The 23,291-nt window shown below is 43.8% G+C and overlaps 1 protein-coding gene across 1 annotated transcript in view; it reads right to left on the minus strand.

Moving 5' to 3' along the window:
• The window catches only part of LOC124797819 (urocanate hydratase-like), a 376,388-nt gene that overhangs the window by 51,453 nt on the left and 301,644 nt on the right, over positions 1–23,291 (minus strand). The window contains exon 12 of the mRNA XM_047260847.1: positions 3,708–3,807. Coding sequence (XP_047116803.1) covers positions 3,708–3,807 — 100 coding nt within the window. The remainder of the gene's footprint in view (positions 1–3,707; positions 3,808–23,291) is intronic.

Consider the following 23,291-nt stretch of genomic DNA (forward strand, 5'->3'; position numbering starts at 1 on the left):
GGCAGAACTGTATCGAATGCCTTACTGAAGGAATACGGCATCGATCGGGATTCTGTTTCCTGCTACATTCTGAAGATCATGGATGAAAAAAGAAATGGTTCAAATGGCTCTGAGCACTATGGGGCTTAACATCTGAGGTCATCAATCCCCTAGAACTTAGAACTACTTAAACCTAACTAACCTAAGGACATCACACACATCCATGCCCAAGGCAGGATTCGAACCTGCGACCGTAGCGCTCACGCGGTTCCAGACTAAAGCGTCTAGAGCCGCACGGCCACACCGGCCGGCATGGATGAAAAGAACGAGCTGAATTTCACAAGGTCCATGTGCTGATCTCTACAGTGGCGGTTATCATTCTCCGAACATGTCATAATATGCTAGCATAGAACGTGTTCCCTAATTCTACAACTACGTGCACGTGTCCGATGACCCAGTTTTGAAAACTGGAACGATCTGCGACTTTTTACAGTCACTTTGACAGTTTCTTTCCTCCAACGACATAACGGTAAAGTAATAATGGAAAGCGAGCCTGTTCTTTCGCTTAATCTCTGTAGAATCACCGTGCTACGTCGTCAAGCCCAGCCATCTTCCTTCTTTTGAGCAATTTTAGTTCATTTTCTATTGCGCGATCACTTTCCAAATCAGATCAATTTCATAAGACCGAAATCACTATCCAATCACGTTTCCATATTTCTTTTGTGTGCTAGAATAGTCACTGACTATGTAGATGATTTTGGTCCGTTCACCGACTTTACGTAAGACCAAAACTTCGTAACATTTAATCGCAAATCGGTCACCAAAAGTTTACTTTCTATTTCACTGAACGCTTATCGCTATGCTCCCCTAATTTTTTGGTTTCATTCGGCTTTTGATTGTCATCGAGCTTTTGACTTCTTGTAAATTTGTAATGAATCTTTCTAACACAGATATTGTTCGGTACATACATTTCCAGTGTCCATAGACAGTAGTTTGGAATGTCGTTCATGGAGACTTAACATCGTTGTTCCCAGATTAAGACTCTGAGCACTATGGGACTTAACATCTGTGGTCATCAGTCCCCTAGAACTTAGAACTACTTAAACCTAGCTAACCTAAGGACATCACACACATCCATGCCCGAAGCAGGATTCGAACCTGCGACCGTAGCGGTCACACGGTTCCAGACTGAAGCGCCTAGAACCGCACGGCCACACCGGCCGGCTGTCGTTCCCAGAGATGAATGACGTTGGCCGTTCAGACCATTTATAGTCTGTTTCCTGTACACTTGATAAACAATTTTTTTTCTTATCTCTCTTAATATTCCTGTTGGGGGTGGATGCAAAAAATGGTTCAAATGGCTCTGAGCACTATGGGACTTAACTTCTGAGGTCATTAGTCCTCTAGAACTTAGAACTACTTAAACCGAACTAACCTAAGGACATCACACACATCCATGCCCGAGGCAGGATTCGAACCTGCGACCGCAGCGGTCGCGCGGTTCCAGACTGTAGCGCCTAGAACCGCTCGGTCACTCCGGCCGGCGGGGTGGATGCCTGTACTGTACATGCGTCTGCACAATCAGTAATCAGGGTGTGGAAATGTTCAGAACAGGACGCAGATATGGTGTACAAGAGGAATATAGGCCTATTCACCATCATTAGTTAACCTTTGTTATTATTTATAAAATAAATACTGGGACAATATGTTCCACTGATAACAAAGGAGTTCTAAGTCCGTTTCCTTACTAACGTGAACTTGCATATCTTGGTAGTCGCCTGCTTGCCTTCGAACCTGTCCTTGGTTTTTCGTGAGCAATAATGACCAGTGCTAGCTGTGAGTCGCGGCTAGGAAATGATATGGTACACCGTTTCCATTTTGCTATTGAGCTCAAATTACACAGAACCTTTTTTTTTGTCCAACTGAACCAAACTATAGGCACTACATAGAAATCAAACTTTAAAAATAAGAGCTACCCAACTGTACACGACCGCTACTTTTATTCGGCTTCTTTCGGAACCGATACCTTGTTCCCGTTCTACTGAGTTGCACAATCACAGAATCTAGCGTCAAACCGTTCGAAGCTGAAGGGAGTACCTTACGAATGCCTACCCAGATAGCCGTGCGGTCTAACGCACGGCTTGTCGGACTGGGAAGGAGCGCCTGGTCCCCGGCACGAATCAGCCCGGCGGACTTGTGTCGAGGTCCGGTGAGCAGGCGAATATGTGGATGGTTTTTAGGCGGTTTTCCCTCTGCCTCGGCGAATTCGGGCTGGTTCCCCTATTCCGCCTCAGCTACACTACGTCGGCGATTTCTGCGCAAACAAGTGCTCCACGTACGCGTACACAACCATCACCGTGCGGTAGCGTTCTCGCTTCCCACGCCCGGGTTCCCGGGTTCGATTCCCGGCGGGGTCAGGGATTTTCTCTGCCTCGTGATGACTGGGTGTTGTGTGATGTCCTTAGGTTAGTTAGGTTTAAGTAGTTCTAAGTTCTAGGGCACTGATGACCATAGCTGTTTAGTCCCATAGTGCTCAGAGCCATTTGAACATTTTGAACACAACCATCATCACCCTACCACGCAAACATAGGGGTTACACTCGTCTGGTGTGAGACGGTCCCCGGGGGAGGGGTGGGGGTCCACCGGGGACCGAACCGCACAGTAACCCTGAAAGAGTGTTTCAGTGTGGGGCGGCGGAGGGGTGAAGTGGACTGCAGTAGTCGTCGTGGGGTTGTGGACCACTGCGGCTGCGGCGGGGCGGAGCCTCTCCGTCGTTTCTAGGCCACCGGTTAACATACAATACAATACCTTACCACTGAACCAACACAAATATTTGATCTCTCACTTTACCTCTTAGCGCCGTATTTGTCAGACTCGTGACAGATTTTGCTTATTATACGTTAATTTGCAGCTTTACGAAAAGATTAGTCCGCCAACTTGAAGATAAACACACGATTTATAATTCTCTTAACGTACAGTGACTGAATGTAACACGTACCATAAGTGATAAAACGAATGTCATTACAATCAAAAGCAATTTAGTTAACAGTTTTGTCTGTCGGATATTCAGGTTGTCGATATCCCTTGGAGCGATGTACGACGCGGAGGTCTCTTTGCTGCACTGGTGATGACGTCAGGCGCAGGTCGCCTTCTTTCGTCGCCGGACGAAACCCAAAATGAATACCTCAGACAGAGAAACAGCACAAAAAGCGAACGTGATATAAAATGACATTGATACCAAATAAATATAACTTTAATTGTCTAGAACATGAGTTTATTTAACTCTCAATCAACTTCCCACTAAGACGAAATTCATTACGCTTGTTCGTTTATAGACAACTAAAGTCGGGAGTTTCCGATCAGCAAACTAACTTTAACAAGTACAATTACCAATAAAACCACAGAAAATCTCGTACCGTCTCAATACTGATCTTAACTTCTTGGGAATCACTTTTGGTGTTGAGTACTTGGAGAGGAAGGCAAGATAGAAGCTTAGGAAAAAAGTCCCGTTGGCATCTAGGTCCTTAGAGAAGCAGCAGTAGCTCAGCTGGAGCAGAGGTAACAAGGAATCAGCTGCGGTTTCGCTAAAGAAACAATGCAGGCGCTATTGATATGTTGTGAGGAAATCGCAGGAAGGAGAGTCAGAATCTATAGAGCTGTAGCAACAATAACCAACTTTACAAACATAGACCTCTGTCAGATCGTGAGGTTATTCCCTGTTAGCTTACCTGCGCAGAAAGCAGAGCCATCGTCTATGTTGGATGTCTCGCGGAATGGGCTGTCAGTGCCGCTGACGTCATGGTGGTCCCTGCTGAGTACTATGGGGCCCTGCAACAGGAATGCGCCGTCGCTGTCAGGAAAGAAGAGTCATTGAACGAATTTTACAGTGTTTTACATCATAATACGCAACTTGATAGAAAAAGAAAAACAACCGAAGCACCTGCAACGGGAGGTGGACCCGAAATGAAATTTCACGGGTTGGAGAGTATGTGAAGATGTCTCAGTGATTAAAAAAGCGAATGGAATTTACAAAGCACTTGGCAAAATGTACCCACTTATTAATATGGCGTTGTACCCTCTACGGACTGAACGCATGCACTTACACAGCTGGGAAGGGTGTCTTAATGCCGGTGTATGCTCTCCTGAGGCACGCTGTCCACAACTGTTGTAACTGGCCCTTGATATCCTGGATAGTGGCACTAGGACGGGGTTGATGTTCGAGCTGATGTCACACACGATCTATGGGGGATAGACCTGGGCATTCTGGTGGCCACGGGAGTACCTCAACATCACTATTGATAAATGGCACCACTATACTGTCAAATGAGAGGTAACACATGAGGACGCAGGCTGTCCTTGACGTACCTTTGGGGCGTCAGAGTTCTCTCAATCACGACCAGACGCGATCTGAGATCAGATCGAATAGTTCCTCACTGCATGAGTCCAGGAGTAACGCCCTGCGCCTCTCCAAACCATTCGAAGAATGGGGCTTCTCCCAGTGTCGTCGCAATGCTTTCCGACGATAGACATCTACAGAGCCTCGAGTCATTGCTGAACACAATACGACACCATTCAGCAGCAGTTCAGGCCGCCCGTTCACTCACGTCGCCCGGACACGGCACCACTCAAAACGCAACTGGTTGTGTTGTTGTGTTAACGACAGCCTTCGCATATGACGGTAATTCACTAGTCCAGTTGCTGATAATGTCTCACCAATGGTGCGAAACGACACAGAATATTGAAAGGAGTCCATTTCATGTTTTCGGGTGGAAGGTGCAGATGTGAGTGGGTTGTTACGTGATTGGTTCACAATTTATCCGTGTGATGGCCAGAAGTGGTAGACTGGAATCTTGACGATGGGTGTGGCTGCCCTCACGTTCCCATGCAGTCCAACATCGGACCATTATCACAGCTGAATGCCCCACAAAGAAATGGAAATGAGCGTATGAGGTCGTTGGCCAGGAAGCCCCTATTCGGGGAAGTTCAGTTGCCAAGTGCAAGTCTTATTTCATTCGACGCCACGTTGAGCGACTTAAGGGCCGATGATGAGGATGAAATGATGACGAGGACAACACAACACCCAGTCCCCGAGCGGAGAAAATCTCCAACCCGTCCGGGAATCGAACCCGGGCCCGCTAGAATGGGAGGCGAGAACATTACCAGCCTGCTAAGCAGGTGAATGCCCCACAAATCTGACCAAATGGAGACCCACAATGAGGCCCCTTTAAAACCCTGTCAAGTGCTGATAAAGCTGTCTCATACGAGTACGTGATATCTCCGTGTCCTTCACGGTGATCAGTCGATATCTGGCGCTGTTCGCGCCCCTGATATATTCTACCAGGCCTAGTAACGACAGTAAACACGAACACCACTTATGCACTCTGGTGGCCGTTCTACTCGTCAAAGTGAACTACAACTCTAATCGTTTAAATAGCCCACAATGGTGTGTAGGTGTAAGAAGTTACAGTGACATCCGACTATGTCTTCTATGTTCTCACAGGCAGTCTACATTTACACAGAATCTGCACATTGGTGTAGAATGAATCAAGAGTTTACAATGGTACGCTCATCGGTATTTGATTCGTAAGGTAGTAGAAAAATTATGTTCCGTTTACGTCAGAGTTTAGGAAATACTTTGAAGAAAGTTATGTTTAGGATAACTTTTGTACTCCAAGACAAATGTAAAAAAAAAAAAAAAAAAAAAAAAAAACGATAACTTCCATATTTCGTGGGGGAACTAGAATTTAAAGAGGTTGTATCAAGAAGTGCGAAACGGGTAAATCAGATTTCCAGGAAAACGTTTTCAATCTACCGAGGAGGACACGATCGGATAAATGTCAAAAGTGCTGTCACATCAGTATGAAATACCACACTTGTAATCAGCTGGCCAGACTGTAAGTTCCTGACGGATTAAAGCCTGTGCCGGATATTAACTGGAACCTGTACCTCTGGATTTCAAGTCAATGCTCTCATCTGTTCAACTAATCAGCAAAACTCACGACACACCTTCACAGTTCCACACTTTTCGACGAAATCCTTTCTTTCTGGTGGGCCAGTCGAGCGAGATATACTGGAGAGCGTTTACTAAGTTTGGAAAGCAGGAGCGAGATACTGGCGAGACAGCGAGGCTGTGAGGACGAGTTGTTAGTTGCGCCCCCAGTATGTTCGTGAAAGTCAAAGTTATGAGTTTGAGTGTTGTTCCGATACGATCAGCAAATTTCATAACAGTAGACGCTCCACTGCAGAGTGAGAGTAATTCTTGTGAAATGTTTTTCTAACCGTAGCTAGCAGTTCTGAATACGCATGATTTTACTTACTGTAGTTGATAAGTAACATTTTTCCCAAGTAATTACACACACTTATATTCAATTGCTATTAGTGAACAACACAAATAACTGAACAGACTGTCGTCCACAGAGTTCAAAATAGCTATATTCACACCGAAAGAGCCACTTACTTTCAATACGAAGATTAATTTATAATGACGTCCGCACTATCCAAGCCCGGCTACCGTCACTCGTTAACCTGTTAGTTTGTTGACAGTGCGATTACGTCCACAACTAGCGGCTATCCACCCTCGTCTTTCTGCTTATCTGAGCAGCCATCTCATTTACTCTGCATTGTTAGCATAAAAGGGGTGAGGAGAAGACAATAAAACACCCAAATAACACTATTAAACATAGGCATATAAAGCAATAGGTTCGCTGATACGACGTATGCACAAGTGCAGTCATGTCAATGTACAACACAGTTAATGTATAAAGCTACATTTATGCTGTAGCTTCACTGCTGGCACATAGCATGATGGTGCACTGACATAATTTCGTGTGGCTGTTCGGCAATACATAGCACGAATCTTCGTCAACAAGTCTATTGGTCGTGGCTCCTTCTACGCACCACGACTTGAACCCGTTAAATTTCTTGTGGGGGAATATTTAAAAGCTTTGCTGCGTTCCAAGCCTATTGACAGTGTTGATGAACTTCGGGAACACACTGTGGATGCTTGTCAGTGCACTGGGGAACACACCTGGAATTTTTGAACGTGTAAGAACATCGATGAACAGACACGCTGAAACCTGCCTTTCACGAAAACAGAGGCCATTTGGAACACTCGTTGTAGTGTGTGTGTGACCTAAAGTGTATGCCTGCAGTTTAGACCCTCGTGGATTCTTTATAAGATGCTCATGTACTCAGTCGCAATACGCCGTACCGGGAATGCCATTGGTTTCCAAAACTGTGAAGTATCGAGGAGGCTGTGTTACGACGAAATAAATCTCGGGTGAACAGCCTGGTATGCGTGTGCATTGGACACAATATTTCGGCAATCGACCACGTTGCCATCATCAGAGCACCTGATGATGGCAACGTGGTCGATTGCCGAAATATTGTGTCCTATGCACACTCATACCAGGCTGTTCACCCGATATTTATTTCGTCATAAAATACGCCTGGAGAAATTGAAGAATCACAGGCTGTAGTACGTGAGTGAGGTGTTTTTCGCGGTTAGTGTATGGTTCCATTATCACGCTTAAGTAAACGCTAAATGCAGGAGGCTAGGTACAAGCCTTACGGTACAGTACTGTGTATAGTAGAGCAAGAGTTCGGAGGGGTGGTTATTTGCATCAGCATGACAATGCACTCTGTCGGAAAGCAGCATATATGAAGCAATGGTTTACGAACAATGAAATTCCTGGAATTTGTTGGCCTGCCCAGAGTTCCGATCTGGACACTATGAAACACTTTAGCGATGACTTAGAACGTCGACTTCGCTACAGACCTCAGTGTCCAACATCACTACCTTCTAAGGTTCTGGCTCTTCAGGACGAAAGCACTGCCATTCCTCCAGAAACATTCAGGTCCCTCATTGGAAGTTTCACCAGCAGAGTTCAAGCAGGCACAAAGGCGAAAGGCGAACACACCCCATACTAATGTCCACTAACCAGTGTCCCGATAATTTTAATCATATACTGTATATTGAGAACATTTGATTTCCTATTTTGATGCCTTGGGACACACCCGATGTTACTTTCGTTTGTGTGGAGTATTCGCTGCCTGGTACAACGTACTGTGTTGTATTAATAAAATTAGTCGCCAGTTATTTGTCAAGATACTTCCTATAATCGTATGTTGGCTAGCAATCGACGATGTGGTATAGTGCAGAACGTCTTTTGGAAGTCTAGAAAGACAGGATGAACCATTTCACCTGCCCGTACGATTAACGTAAGTTGTGTTTCATACTAGTGATATTTTTCTGGATACGGGCTGATTCTTTGATTTAATGGACGGCACCGCAGACCGACATGATATGTGACGTGTCAGCGCCAAGTGGGACGTAACGCCGATACCCAACCGAACTGGCGAAGGCCGATCCAGACAGTAAAAGGGGAAGTCTAGCCTGGCGCCGTAAGAGTATGCGGCACCAAGCTCTGGAGGGATGAGGAGAGAGGGAGGGAGGGGAATAGGGGTGGGGGGGAGGGGGGGAGGGGGGGTGGCAACCGGATGATGGTGAGCTGGGTGCGCACTCAAGTGCCGGGGGCAGTTCCAGACGCGATAAATCCAGAGGACACCCGTTAATGTCTCCTCGCAATTTCCTGCGCCAAATTGAATTCTCGGTTCGGCAGGGCCGCTCCTATACCGCGAGATTCGCTTCTTATTCCGTCGCCCTTCTCCCGACGCGACGTAAGGTGGTGGAGTGGGACTGCTGTCTTCGAAGGAAGAGATCCTTCCCTTTACGCACGTCCCTCTGATGCCGAGAGAACTTCTGTAGTGGGACGAGGAGCTGCCGGACAGCCACCGACCGCTACTTTTTTCTTTCATCTTACATTATCTACCCAGGAGGGTAAGGCAGATTGTAGTTATACTCTGTTCCTATCAGCCAAATCCTAGCGAACTATGAGAGGAATATTTGGAAGGAGCGTTCCCTTTTCAGCATTCGCCTGGCAACAAAGGGGAACTTCCCGAAATGCTGTACATACCTGGGAATTATTCGAAACTTTTCTAATTAATTTGAGACAGTGCTGGATCAGCGATGCAGTTAAAAGTATGGAAGTTCGCAGAAGACTGCAACCCTGGTTTTATGCCCTGAAATGTTACCCGTTTAAATAAAATCTGACTCAGATGATTTAAGTTTCAAGGTGGCAAAGAATTTCGCAAAGCGTAAAGGAATAAAAATGGAGGATTAACCAGAGTTAAACAAAACAAACTGAAATTAGAATCCTCACTGTAGACCTCATGCATCTGTTAACTATGTGTGTCAATAGATGTCTCATAGATACAAAGTGTCCAACCCAACTGTTTTTGCCATCTGTTGCCTTACATTACCATTTTACCTTTCTTTTTTTGGAGTCCTCAGCCATCTAAATGGTTTGATGCGGGCCACCACGAATTCCTCTCCTGTACCAAGCATTTCGTCTCAGAGTAGCATTTGCAACCTAAGTCCTCAATTATTAATCGGATATCCCAGTCTTCCTCTACAGTTTTTACTCTCTACAATACCATGGAAGTTATTCCTTGATGTCTTTTCCCTTCTTCTTGTCAGTGTTTTCCATATATTCCTTTCCTAGCCGATTCTGCGGAGAACCTCCCCATTCCCTATTCTCTCCACCTTATTTTCAACATTCTTATTTTCAACATTCTTGTGTAGCACAACACCTCAGATGCTTCGATTCTCTTGTGTTCCGGTTTTCACTACCATACAATGCTGTGCTCCAAACGTACATTCTCAGGAATTTCTTCCTCATTCTCAACGTTGTTGTCAAAGAGAGTGGAGAAGCGGACTGAGGTTCAGGGCACTCTCTTGCCCTTGGGGTCAAAAACTACCCCTAAAAGGCGGAAGAATCATAAGTAATCATCAGGATGCAGAAGGCAATGGAAAGCACTGCATTAATGACACATAATGTGAATTCACAGGACATGTGCCTCTTAACTGAAAAGGTGTCACGATGGCCTCTGTATTGACAAAAGATTCCTGACTAGCCCCTCATTCGGACCTCCGGGAGGGAACTACCGAGCAGCAGATGACCATAATAAAAAGATTCATTGGTCAACGAAAAGATAACATTACCTGATAATGTGAAACATCGGGAGGTACTGTGATAACTAGTATTATCTTAATGCCTCTGTCTCTTCTAACACTTGTCTAGAAGTGTAACAGCGATACAGACTTGACTGCATAACTGAAAACCCTATTTAATATTTTCACAATCACTGCTTGAGGCAGGCTAGTTCACTCCAGATTTTAATATAATTAAAATGAAAGGGGTACATTTCAAGAACGTGGTTCTAGAGTGAAAACATGCAGATGTATGAAACGGATGAAAAGATCTGTTGAACAAACACCAGGGATGAGGATAATAAATTCGTAAGATCCTAACGATACTCACATGTAACATAATGGATAATATCGGTATGAACAAGATAAATTACTTTATGTGCAAATACAATTCCATTGACTATATACCTTTACACTTCCAATGTACCGGTATGCAGTGTTGTTGTTGTGGTCTTCAGTCCTGAGACTGGTTTGATGCATCTCTCCATGATACTCTATCCTGTGCAAGCTTCTTCGTCTTCCAGTACCTACTGCAACCCATATCCTTCTGAATCCTCTACTATTTTTACCCTCCACGTTGCTCTCCAATACTAAATTGGTGAGCCCTTGATGCCTCAGACCATGTCCTACCAACATCCTCTTCCATTTCCATAATATTGTCCTCAAGTACATCGCCCTTGTATAGCCCCTCTATATACTCCTTCCACCTTTCTGCTTTCCCTTCTTTGCTTAGAACTAGGTTTCCATCTGAGCTCTTGATATTCATAAAAGTGGTTCTCTTCTCTCCAAAGGTCTCTTTAATTTTGCTGTAAGCAATATCTATCTTACCCCTAGTGAGATTAGCCTCTATATCCTTACATTTGTCCTCTAGCCATCCCTGCTTAGCCATTTTGCACTTCCTGTCGATCTCATTTTTGAGACGTTTGTATTCCTTTTCGCCTGCTTCGTTTACTGCATTTTTATATTTTCTCCTTTCATCAATTAAATTCAATATTTCTTCTGTTACCCATGGAACTGAAATTAGATTACTCACTGTAGACCTCATGCATCTTTTGACTATGTATGTCAATAAATTGCATCTCATAGATACTAAGTGTCCAACGCAATTGTCTTTGCCATCTGTTGCCCTACATTACCATTTGTACTTTTTTTTGAGTCATCAGTCATCTAAATGGTTTGATGCGGACCGCTACGAATTCCTCTCCTGTACCAAACGTTTCGTCTCAGAGTAGCATTTGCAACCCAAGTCCTCAATTATTTACCGGATATCCCAATTTCTATCTTCCTCTACAGTTTTTACTCTCTACGGTACCATGGAAGTTATTCCTTGATGTCTTTTCCCTTCTTCTTGTCAGTGTTTTCCACATTCAGGCAAATGCCAGGACGGTTCCTTTGAAAGAGCACGCGACGGCCGGCTTCTTTCCCTATCCCTCCCTAATCCGACGAGACCGGTGGCTTCGCTGTTTGGTCCACTCTCCTGAATCAACCAACAACCATCTGTTGAAAAACCCTGTTGGCTTCGTCAGGTGGAACTTCAGTGTCCATGGAGTGTGAACGTGTGGTGTGGGATAATGAACCTTCAGATCACAGGCCCGTGTTTCATAGGCGGAACACTGATCGTGCACAAATATCACAGCCTCCTAACAGACCATCTTTCAGAGATGCTAGAAGACGTTCCTCTGCAGACTACGAGGAACCTGTGGTATCAAGATGATGGCTGTCCACCGCATAGTGCGTGAAGTACAACACCATGTCTGCACGAATTGTTTCCAAATCGTTGGATTGGACGTAGAGAACATGTATCTTAGTCGGTCCGTTTCCCGGATTTGACATCTGTAGATTTTTATTTTCTGTGCAGGAAGACGCTGTCTACAAGGACGTACCAGCTACACCCCATGATATGCAACGACGTATTACTGCAATCTGCACGGACATCTCCGCAAAACTGCTACCACATATTCAGCAAAACGTTGCATACCAGACTGGAAGCATGTACTGCTGCTGCCGGTGATCATTTTGAACATAACCTGTGATGGTCAGTTATCTCGTCAGTGCTCAGAACCCACATAACTAGAGTATGCATTTGTGCTGTTCTTTGGTATAATCTACCAGAGGTAAATACAAGCGTCAGTATGCGAACTTTTCAAAGCACGATATCTTGTAACCAACTCGCACTAGAAACCTGTAACAAAGACCACTGACATTCTAATTTACGTTACTTTAGTTAGTTAATATCAAGAGGAATTATTCCATTTGAAAAAAATATATGTTACACAAAAAATACACTTTACAAGTATTATTACAATTTGTTTATTGGCTAACAGTACCATTCTGTGGAAACCGCAAATCAGTAGCACTTTCCATTTCCACAATATTTGCGGTACACGTTTTAGGAGATTCACCCTGTATAATGTATACAGGGTGATTCCATGATGATGTTACTAACTTTCAAAGATGATGCCGAAGACAGAATGTGTCAATTTTGTGTAAGGCACCCTGGTTCGGAAACTAGCGAGACGAAAGTTATAAGCGAAAACGCTTCTGATACCTCTGGAAGTGGACCTCTTCTACTGCTTCACTAGAAGAGATGTGTTTCACACTGGCAAAGATGAACAAGTGTTCATAGCTCCTGAGGTATGCAGTTTAGAGTCTGTTTATCAGATACTTTTTTCCTTGTTTGGGTCCGTACTACTACCTCTAAAAATATGGCAAGCAAAGAGCTTGCAGCAGAAAAAGTCAACTATCGGAGGTATCACAACGATTTTCGCTTATAACCTTCGACTTGGTCGTTTCCGAACCAGGGTCTCTCACCTCACATGGTTACATTTGCGGACAAGGATAAGTGTACAATAATGAGGCGTCTGTCCACTCTTCGCCTTTATGACTGCTTGATCTCTGCTGAGAACACTTTGAATGGTGTGCATGAATGTCAGTGGAGGAATGGCATCCCATTCTTCCTCAAGAGCCTAATCCAAAGAAGGTAGCGATGTTGGACATTGGCGTTTGCAGTGAAGCTAACGTTCTGACCTATCTGGACGGTGATCCATTGGGTTCTGGTCGGGACTTGGGCAGGCCAGAACATTTTAGGAATGTTACAGTCCACAGACCATTGCCTTACAGATGCTACTTTATGTCAGGGAGCATTGTAATGCTGGTAGCAGTAATCATCGTCTCCGAACTGTTCCTAAAACTTATTATAATCTTCTTCATCTAGCGTTTTCCTCAGCCCAATATAGGGACCAAACCTGAACTATGAACAACACCACACACCCCAATATAGGGACCAAACCTTAAGCAGGAGCAACACCACACATCCCAACACTACCTCCTTCGATCTCCATTGTTGGAACTATACATGCTGTCAGATAACGTACTCCACTCATTCGCCAAATCCGAAATCTTGCTTCTGATTGCCAGAGGGCACTCGGTGATTCATGACTTCAAATCACTCGTTTCCAGTCATCTACAGTGTAATGTCGTTGCTCTTCACATCGCCTCAAACATCGCTTACCACTGACTACAGACATTTTCTTCACTCGCTATGGACAGTCATTGTCTTAGCTGGACCAGCACTCTGAAACCCACTAGTGATTCCTTCCGCTGATTTCATTAGATTTTTTACAGCCACCATCCACAATGCTTTAAGGTCTCTGTTCGGCAGTGCCTGAGGTCTACCCGGTTTTGATTCAGCTATGATTGTTCCTTCGCGTTTCTGCTTCACAATCTCATTACCAACAGACGATATGGGCAGCTTCAGAAGGATTGAAATGTCCCTGATGGATCTGTTGCTAAGTTCGTATCCAAAAACTGGTCTACGTTCGAAGTCAATTAGCTGTCGTGACCGACTCATTCTGCTGTTATTGTTTTTATATTAAAATATTACCCGCCTCCTTTTATACTGGCGGGTCCACTCTAGTGGTCACTTCTACATTACATACGGTTGTTAGGATACTTTTCATCACATACTGTATTACGACCGAGTGACAAGGAGCTGTGGTGAGGCATTGGACGGGAGGATATGTATATAGCACTCCGTCTTCAGACCACAAGTGGCCCATCGGGACCATCCGACCCCTGTGTCATCCTCAGCTGAGGATGCGATAGGAGAGGCGTGTGGACAGCACACCGCTCTCCCGATCGTTATGAAGGTTTTCTTTGACTGGAACCGCTACTATTCGGCCGGGTAGCTCCTCAATTGGTATCATGAGGCTGAATGCACCCCGAAAAATGGCAACAGCGCATGGCGCCCCGGACGGTCACCCATCCAAGTGCCGGTGACGCCCGACAGAACTTAACTTCGATGATCTTACGGGAACCGGTGTTTCCACTGCGGCAAGGCCGTTGCCGGATGGGAGGATGACGAATCGTATCACCGTCTGGCCATCATGACATGGGTTGTCCGTGGCTTCCCTAAGCCACTTAAAGCCAATGGCGGCAGGTACTAGCTCATGCAGGTTGATTCTTACAAAAAGTAAAAATCAGCAACCATTCACTGTTAATAATGATATTTATTAAGTAAGTAGCATCGTTCCTCTTCACTTTGCATAATTTAATGCAAATTAACCTTAGTTTGCTTTAGTCGTGGAGAAAATTTTTTGGGCTGTTGGTGTCGCCATATAAATCCTGCATCATTTCATGGCAGTATTGACTTTGAAGAGGTTCGTATTCCATGGAGTAAGAAGCAAGATTCGTCATCATCTTGTTCTTTATAGACACAGACAGTGTGTAGCACCACGCGCACACACACCACAGAAATTCGGCTACATAGTTGTTTGTTTGCAAGAGTAAGCTAAATGAAATTATGAACGTGTACAGCGGTCGGTTTGACCCACTAGCAGCACTATTAGTTTTTTTAATAAATAACACATTATTAACAGCGGTTGGTCTTAGTTTTCTGAAGTTCATAATATGTTTGAGGATAGTGGATTACACGAGATGCTAAAGAGATTATTGAGAAGGTGTCGCAACGCGCATAGCGGTAGTTGGAAAGACAAGTCAGAAGAAGATACCAGCCACCTTAGCCAGCATAAGTGAGACGGCATCAAAACGCCCCTAGGATAGGAAGTGATATTTGGGACTGAACTAGATGCCTTGCAAGAGAAGCGGACTATCTAAAATCACTGACGTTGCTTGTAAGCTTTACTTCGTAACAGATGAAACGGATTCAGTAATACCTCATAAAAAAGAATCAGACATGCTGTTCAAATGCATTAAAGAGTAATATTGTCTCTATCATCCCTCTATTTTTACCCACTGAACTATATAAACTGTGGGTAATAAGGAGCACAGTGCACATAAAAGCACATCTATAATTCAGAGTAACATATAAGATGTAATTAATAAGAGTGCAAAAGATCGTACGAAAGCAAAATCCTGTGGATTGTTAGGTTGCGTCAAGTTTATCAATTTCTGCTTACTCTGTCGAGGTTTCGGTCCTCTGCTGGAATCTTCTCCACGATTTTCTGATGTTTCCGGTTAGCTCAACACCTCAGAAATCAGTGTCGCGTTCAGTTATAAAAGGAAATCTATGAAGTGACGTGTGTCTGTGGCAAAGTATGGGTAGGCAAACCTAAAAGGACAGTAGAAGAACATATTAAAAAGCACGAACGCCACACGCGTTTAAAACAAACTGTTAAATTTGCGGCAGCGGAACACCAAGATTTCTCACAAAGGCTGAAATTTGAATAGAAAAGACGGCGACGGTTTCCCGTCATCAAGAAACCACTGTCTCTGTCACTATGGCCCACCAGTAGTAGCTGGAAAAATTTCACCCAATACCCCACTTCAAAATAAGATTGGGAAAACTGCCTTTTATAAGAGAACGCGATGATGGTTTTTGAAAACTTAACTTTGTGGTACGGCAGGTCTTGTCACGGGGGAAGCCTCGGCAGAGAGATCCACCGCATGAGCGTCTAGGGAAGTGAGTCCAACGGTGGTTTCCCGTTGCCTTCCACTGGTGATGATAAAATGATAATGAGGACAACACAACACCCAGTCCCTGAGCGGAGGAAATCTCCAACCAAGCCGGGAATCGAACCAGGGACTCTTCGCGTGACAGACCGCCGCGCTGACCACTCAGCTAGCGGGGCGGACTGGTTTTTAAAGGCTTTCAGATAAACAGTAAAACCAGCAGATCCTGAAGACAGCAGCTAAGGGATATAAACGTCGATTGCTTAGGAAGAAATTAAAGAGCAAGACGTGGCCGAACAACCTTGAAGATTTTCTTTCAATGACAACGGCAATGAAAGTTTGCTCAGTTAAGTAGATAGGATGATATTCACAGTGCGTGTTGCTTACCGTGTCGGGCTTACCCCATAACGATCGCTTTCTTTGCCTATGCGATCAGTGTCTTACTATATTCCTTTAAAAACAGGAAGTGATGAATCGTCTAGAAACTGAATGAGGATATATGAAGGGCAGGGTAACATACAGAGCATTTTTGTTCTACATAGTCATCCTCCTGTCTGTTACTTAAAAGTAAACAGTATTTATAAGAAAATTGAAACTGTCAATGTTTAATTCAGGTTTTATTCGAAAATTGATTTGTAACGTGAAACAGAGGGAAGATGTAGTAAAAATAAAGAAAATAATATGGCTTTGTCATACTTATATAGCACTAGAAAAAACAATTTCTTCAACAAAAAGGTGAAATAAAAAATAATTCGCAGAACAAAATTATATCAAACATTGCTTCAATACTTCAAACTTATATATAAAACATGTTTCTGTTATTTATAAACAGCTTTCTCATTTATCGATAATAACAGGAAACTCTTGCCTTTGATTATGACGAAGAACGGTCTGTTGAGTACAAAATAACAACAATAATTACATATATTTTTCTATGTTTGTGCATGTCAACTGTACTTGCATCACAAGTAATTTCTTTGTTTACAAAACAGAGCAAAAGTTGCCGGCCAGAGTGGCCGAGCGGTTCTAGGCGCTTCAGTCTGAAACCGCGCGACCGCTACGGTCGCAGGTTCGAATCCTGCCTCGGGCGTGGATGTGTGTGATGTCCTTAGGTTAGTTACGTTTAAGTAGTTCTAAGTTCTAGGGGACTGATGACCTCAGCTGTTAAGTCCCATAGTGCTCAGAGCCATTTGAACCATTTTTAGAGCAAAAGTTCCACGATAAACTGGTATTTATTGCTTATAAAATGTAATTTGTGTTCTGTGAGGCTATAAAATACAGAAAGGACTAACGCTGAATGACGTGCGGGTCTAATCAATTTCTCTCTTAGACATTCATTTACGTTTCTTTCTCTACAAACGCTACGAATACCACCGGTAACCTTACCATTTACTACGTCATTTATGTAGTGTACCGAAACTACCGAACAGTAGTTTTGATAAAGAGCGTCCCTGGCCACATGTCCGTATGATCTTTTGTGTTCCTTATCCTCTCTCAGAGATATTTTCTCGTAGTTTATCCTCATTTATCAAAATCCCCTATACAGTGACAGGCAGCACAACTGGGAACCCGCAGCAGGTGTCACTGAGTACCAGAGCAGGGCGGTCCCCGAATTAGAATCAGATTGATTTGTAATTTCTAGAATTTATTTTGCTTTGTAATTAATGTATTTTTTCGTTTTTTGTCTCATTCATATGGTTGCAGAAGCAGCTCTATTATTTGATTTTGTTACCATATTGTAAATCAGAGATATAACAGAAAAAAAATAAATAAGTGCATCTTTACAGAGCGTCGATCACAGAAAGTCAACTTTCGACAAAATAGCAGTCTCACAGTGACGTACAATTTGTCCATCGCATCAGTACCCCAGCCATGTACTTGTCCAATTAATTAGCATTATTAGCAAGCACACAACGAGAAAGCAACCTGGTTAGCTGAAGCAGGCGCTGATTACGCCAGAGTGGCTGACAGCGCGCTCCACGTTGTCAGTGGACAGGCTATTTGAGAGCGCGACGCCTGCGGGTCGGCAACTTGTCGCGCAGCCTGTATCGGAAGTTTGCCCAAGTGAAAGGCGAGCCGCCGCCGCTGTTACATTATTCTCTTAGTTGCCCGGGCTCCTTTATAACGGCGCCGCGCGCACGGCAGGGAGGAAGGAAGGCCGGGGAGCGCTGCTCGACGGCCATATTGATCACGACGTCGGCGCCGCTCGTGCCCGCCGCTTCTCGCCTCTCGCCCCTCGGCCCTAGCCCTCCCAGCGACTTGCCCGCTAGCCTAAAACGCGACGAGCCCTCCGCACTCCATAGGCGTCACTGTCTCCTCTCTACGGCCGGATAGTCGTCCTACTACATTCGTCATATACGCTACAATTTGTACTCAAACGGTGTCCGATAAGAAATGCCAACAGGCTTTTTGCATCTTTCCACCATCTGTTCAGCCACCCCTCTAATAAAAGTAGAAGAACATTGGAAAAGAACTCGGAAAAATACTATTAATAAATTTTACATATTAATGAAAGTAACGCACTGTATGTGCGACAGTGAGTTGTAAACTTTTATTTCGAAGGGAGATCCGATGCTACGATTCTTAGTGATTAGTAAAAATAAGGAACTAATATTTTAAAAATATGTATTTAAATAATACTGAGATCGAAGAGGTCAGAAGAACTGAGAATAATGTAGCGTAACAAACACGAATTATATATAGATATAACAATGAAAAATACGGGATGGAATAATGGCAGTATTGTGAAAATGATAGACTGATACTTACCATATGGCGGAGATGATGAGTCGTAGATAGGCACAACAAAAGACTTTCAAACAAGACGCTTTCGGCCAAAAAAGCCTTCATCGGAATTAGACAACACACACACACACACACACACACACACACACACACAAACGCAGCTCACACACACACATGGCACAGTCTTTGCCTACCAAGACCAGATTTTAAGTCATCAGACTGGTTTGATGCGGCCCGCCACAAATTCCTCTCCTCACCTCAGAGTAGTAATTGCACCCACCTCCTCAATTATTTGCTGTTACTAATATATCTACATATACATCTACATGCATACTCCACAAGCCACCTGACGGTGTGTGGCGGAAGGTACTTTGAGTATATCGGTTCTCCCTTCTATTCCAGTCTCGTACTGTTCGTGGAAAGAAAGATTGTCGGTATGCCTCTGTGTGGGCTCTAATCTCTCTGATTTTATCCTTATGGTCTCTTCGCGAGATGTACGTAGGAGGGAGCAATATACTGCTTGACTCCTCGGTGAAGGTATGTTCTCGAAACTTCAATAAAAGCCCGTACCGAGCTACTGAGCGTCTCTCCTGCAGAGTCTTCCACTGGAGTTTATCTATCATCTCCGTAACGCTTTCGCGATTACTAAATGATCCTGCAACGAAGTGTGCTGCTCTCCGTTGGATCTTCTGTATCTCTTCTATCAACCCTATCTGGCACGGATCCCACACCGGTGAGCAGTATTCAAGCAGTGGGTGAACAAGTGTACTGTGTAACCTACTTCCTTTGTTTTTGGATTGCGTTTCCTTAGGATTCTTCCAATTAACCTCAGTCTGGCATCTGCTTTACTGACGATCATCTTTATATGATCATTCCATTTCAATACACTCCTAATGCGTACTCCCAGATAATTTATGGAATTAACTGCTTCCAGTTGCTGACCTGCTATATTGTAGCTAGATGATATGGGATCTTTCTTTCTATGTATTCGCAGCACATTACATTTGTCTACATTGAAATTCAATTGCCATTCCCTGCACCATGAGTCAATACGTTGCAGATCCTCCTGCATTTCAGTACAATTTTCCATTGTTACAACCGCTCGATTCCCTACAGCATCAACCGCAAAAAGCCTCAGTGAACTTCCGATGTTATTCAGAAGGTCATTTATGTATATTGTGAATAGCAACGGTCCTACGACACTCCCCTGCGGCACACCTGAAATCTGTCTTCCTCTATAGTTTTTACCCTTCACAGCACCCTCTAATATCATGGAAGTTATCCCCTGATGCCTTAACAGATGTCCTATAATTTTGTCCATTCTTCTTATCGGTGTTTTCCATATGTTCCTTTCCTCGCCGATTCTTCGAAGAACCTCCTTATTGCATACCTTGTTCGCAGCTCGTGGTCTAGCGGCTAGCTTTACTGCTTCTGGATCACACGGTCCCAGGTTCTATTTCCGGCCAAGTTGGGGATTTTCTCTGCCTAGGGACTGGGTATTTGTGTTGCCCTCATCATTTCATTATCATTCGTGAAACTGGCTAGAGTGGACTGTGAAAACATTGGAAATTTGTACAGACGCTGCTGACCACGCAGTTGAGCGCCCCGCAAACCAAACATCATCATCATTCCTTAACTTATCTGTCCACATAATTTTCAACATTCTTCTGCAGCACTGCGTCTCAAAGACTTCGGTTCTCTTCTCTTCTGGTTTTCCTATGGTCCATGCCTCACTACCACACAATGCTGTGCACCAAAGGTACATTATCAGAAACTTCTACCTGAAATTAAGGCCTATGTTTGATACTAACAGACTTCTCTTGATCAGGAATGCATTTTTTGCCAGTGCTATACTGCTTTTTATATTCTTCTTGCTCAGTACGTCCTGGGTTATTTTGCTGCCTATTTAGCAGAATTCCTTAAGTTCGTCTACTTCGTGATCACCACTTCTAATGTTAAGTTCTTCGCTGTCTCAACTCTACAATTCCTCATTTGTTTGGTCTTTCTTCGATTTAGTCTCAATCCATATTCTATACTCATTAGACCATTCCATTCAACACATACTGCAGTTCTTCTTCATTTTCACTGAGGCTAGCAATGTCATCATCGAATCTTATCATTGATATCCTTTTACCCTGAATTTTAATCCGACTCTTGAACCTTTTTCTAATGGCTAAGGCTCTTAGCATAGGGTCTTCCATAGAGAGAAAAAACTGGTTGCAACTCGTTGTCCCACATACAGCTCGTTACTCTCATTACTTTGTAAAATCTGTTACACACGCACGCACACATTATATATATATGAGCTGTGGGTGGGACAGTGAGTTTGTTCACTTCTTCGACTGCTAATTCTCTTCTTGTTTCGTTATATAACTGTATTAATCGAAAAGTTAATTTCTAACTTTTTCATCAAAAACGAAAAGTATTGGAAAAGTAGTTACAGAAAAGAGTTTGCTTTGTGAACAAAGTTAACTGCTTCTGTGTGATATATCTGATTGTATTTACGAGATAGTCAAGAATTTTCGCTATAAACACTGGCTTTTACGGAATTCTCGTTTAATTTGTGGGAAACTAATGTGTTCCAATTACTAAAGTTCATTTTAATTTGAAAGACTCAAAAATATTAACAAAACGTTTAAAAAATTAATTTTGATTTCGGCACAGCTTCTTCCGCAGAACTGTTTACGGGTGTTTCATGGCGAACGCACGCAGACTACGGAACTTTGCCGCACACTGACAAATTCATTGAAAGAGATCCTTATCGGACGCCAGATATACGCTTGCCTAAGAAATAACCGATGTGATTAACTCGCACGCAAGTACAACGACGAAGCGGACGGCGCAGAGTGATACAGAAAAACCAAGATCCAGTGGCTGAAACTGAGGAATGCCGGACATTTGCCACGCCGGACATTTGCCACGCCGGACATTTGCCACACTTGCCCCTTCGCCCTCAGCTAAGGGACGACCTTCCCCGTAGTACCTCTGTCCGCTTTCAAACCGCCGTCTCCACATCTTACTCGATACAACCAGTACGTAAGGGACCTCCTTCTTCGACAGCTTGGCCAAATACAGAGCTTCTTTTACGAAATCGAAATATTTATAACTTTTGGGAAACGAAAGCAATACCGACGATTATGTCAGTATGTAATTAGTTCTGGCAAATATAAATATATATTCCTCTGTCTGTACAGTAGCTTCCTTTCACGCTTACTGATTGCGATAGAAACAGTCCACCGGCATGGCAGCAACAAGAAAGGAACAATGAAACGTGAATGCAAATATACGCTAATCATTTCTTTTTTATCACTGCATTTGTGCCTACTTTAATAACTGCAACTGCATACCCAAAAGACAATAGGGAAAGAATAAATGGGTTTGCGAATGTTTGAAAAGAAGAATGACATACTCCATATTAATTTACTCTCTAAAAACATTAGTTAATAAAGTGTAGCGGGACAATGTTCAAAACATAATTGAAAACACGTTCACTAAATAGAGATAAGAACATCTGTGACTGACATGTCATCTAAAGTCGACTTACAATTTTAAAATGTTAGAAATAAGGAAATGTAGTAACACAGAATGCTACACTTGTAACGTACGTTGTTGCTCTACATTGTTTAGCTCTGGTATTTACAAGGTCACAGAGAAAACATCTTAGGTTCTGGAGGGAAAAGCTGTAATTCTAATTATCTGCACTACAACAAAAACAAGAAGGACAACTTAAGGAAAAGTAATGTAAGCTCACAATCGACTCTCAAGCAGATAGTTCCTGTGACTTAGTCTGGGCAGAGGTTATATTCGACGACGGGAATAAATTAATAGCTGGCTCCTTTTACCGACCCCCTTTCTCAGATGAAACAGTTGCTGAACAGTTTAAAGAAAAGAAAACTTGAGTCTCATCACAAATAAGCACCCTACTCATACAATTATAGTTGGCAGTTACTTCAATCTACCTTCCGCATGTTGACAAAAATACACTCCTGGAAATTGAAATAAGAACACCGTGAATTCATTGTCCCAGGAAGGGGAAACTTTATTGACACATTCCTGGGGTCAGATACATCACATGATCACACTGACAGAACCACAGGCACATAGACACAGGCAACAGAGCATGCACAATGTCGGCACTAGTACAGTGTATATCCACCTTTCGCAGCAATGCAGGCTGCTATTCTCCCATGGAGACGATCGTAGAGATGCTGGATGTAGTCCTGTGGAACGGCTTGCCATGCCATTTCCACCTGGCGCCTCAGTTGGACCAGCGTTCGTGCTGGACGTGCAGACCGCGTGAGACGACGCTTCATCCAGTCCCAAACATGCTCAATGGGGGACAGATCCGGAGATCTTGCTGGCCAGGGTAGTTGACTTACACCTTCTAGAGCACGTTGGGTGGCACGGGATAATGCGGACGTGCATTGTCCTGTTGGCACAGCAAGGTCCCTTGCCGGTCTAGGAATGGTAGAACGATGGGTTCGATGACGGTTTGGATGTACCGTGCACTATTCAGTGTCCCCTCGACGATCACCAGTGGTGTACGGCCAGTGTAGGAGATCGCTCCCCACACCATGATGCCGGGTGTTGGCCCTGTGTGCCTCGG

Source organism: Schistocerca piceifrons, chromosome 5, assembly GCF_021461385.2.
Source record: "Schistocerca piceifrons isolate TAMUIC-IGC-003096 chromosome 5, iqSchPice1.1, whole genome shotgun sequence".
Classification (NCBI taxonomy): domain Eukaryota; kingdom Metazoa; phylum Arthropoda; class Insecta; order Orthoptera; family Acrididae; genus Schistocerca; species Schistocerca piceifrons.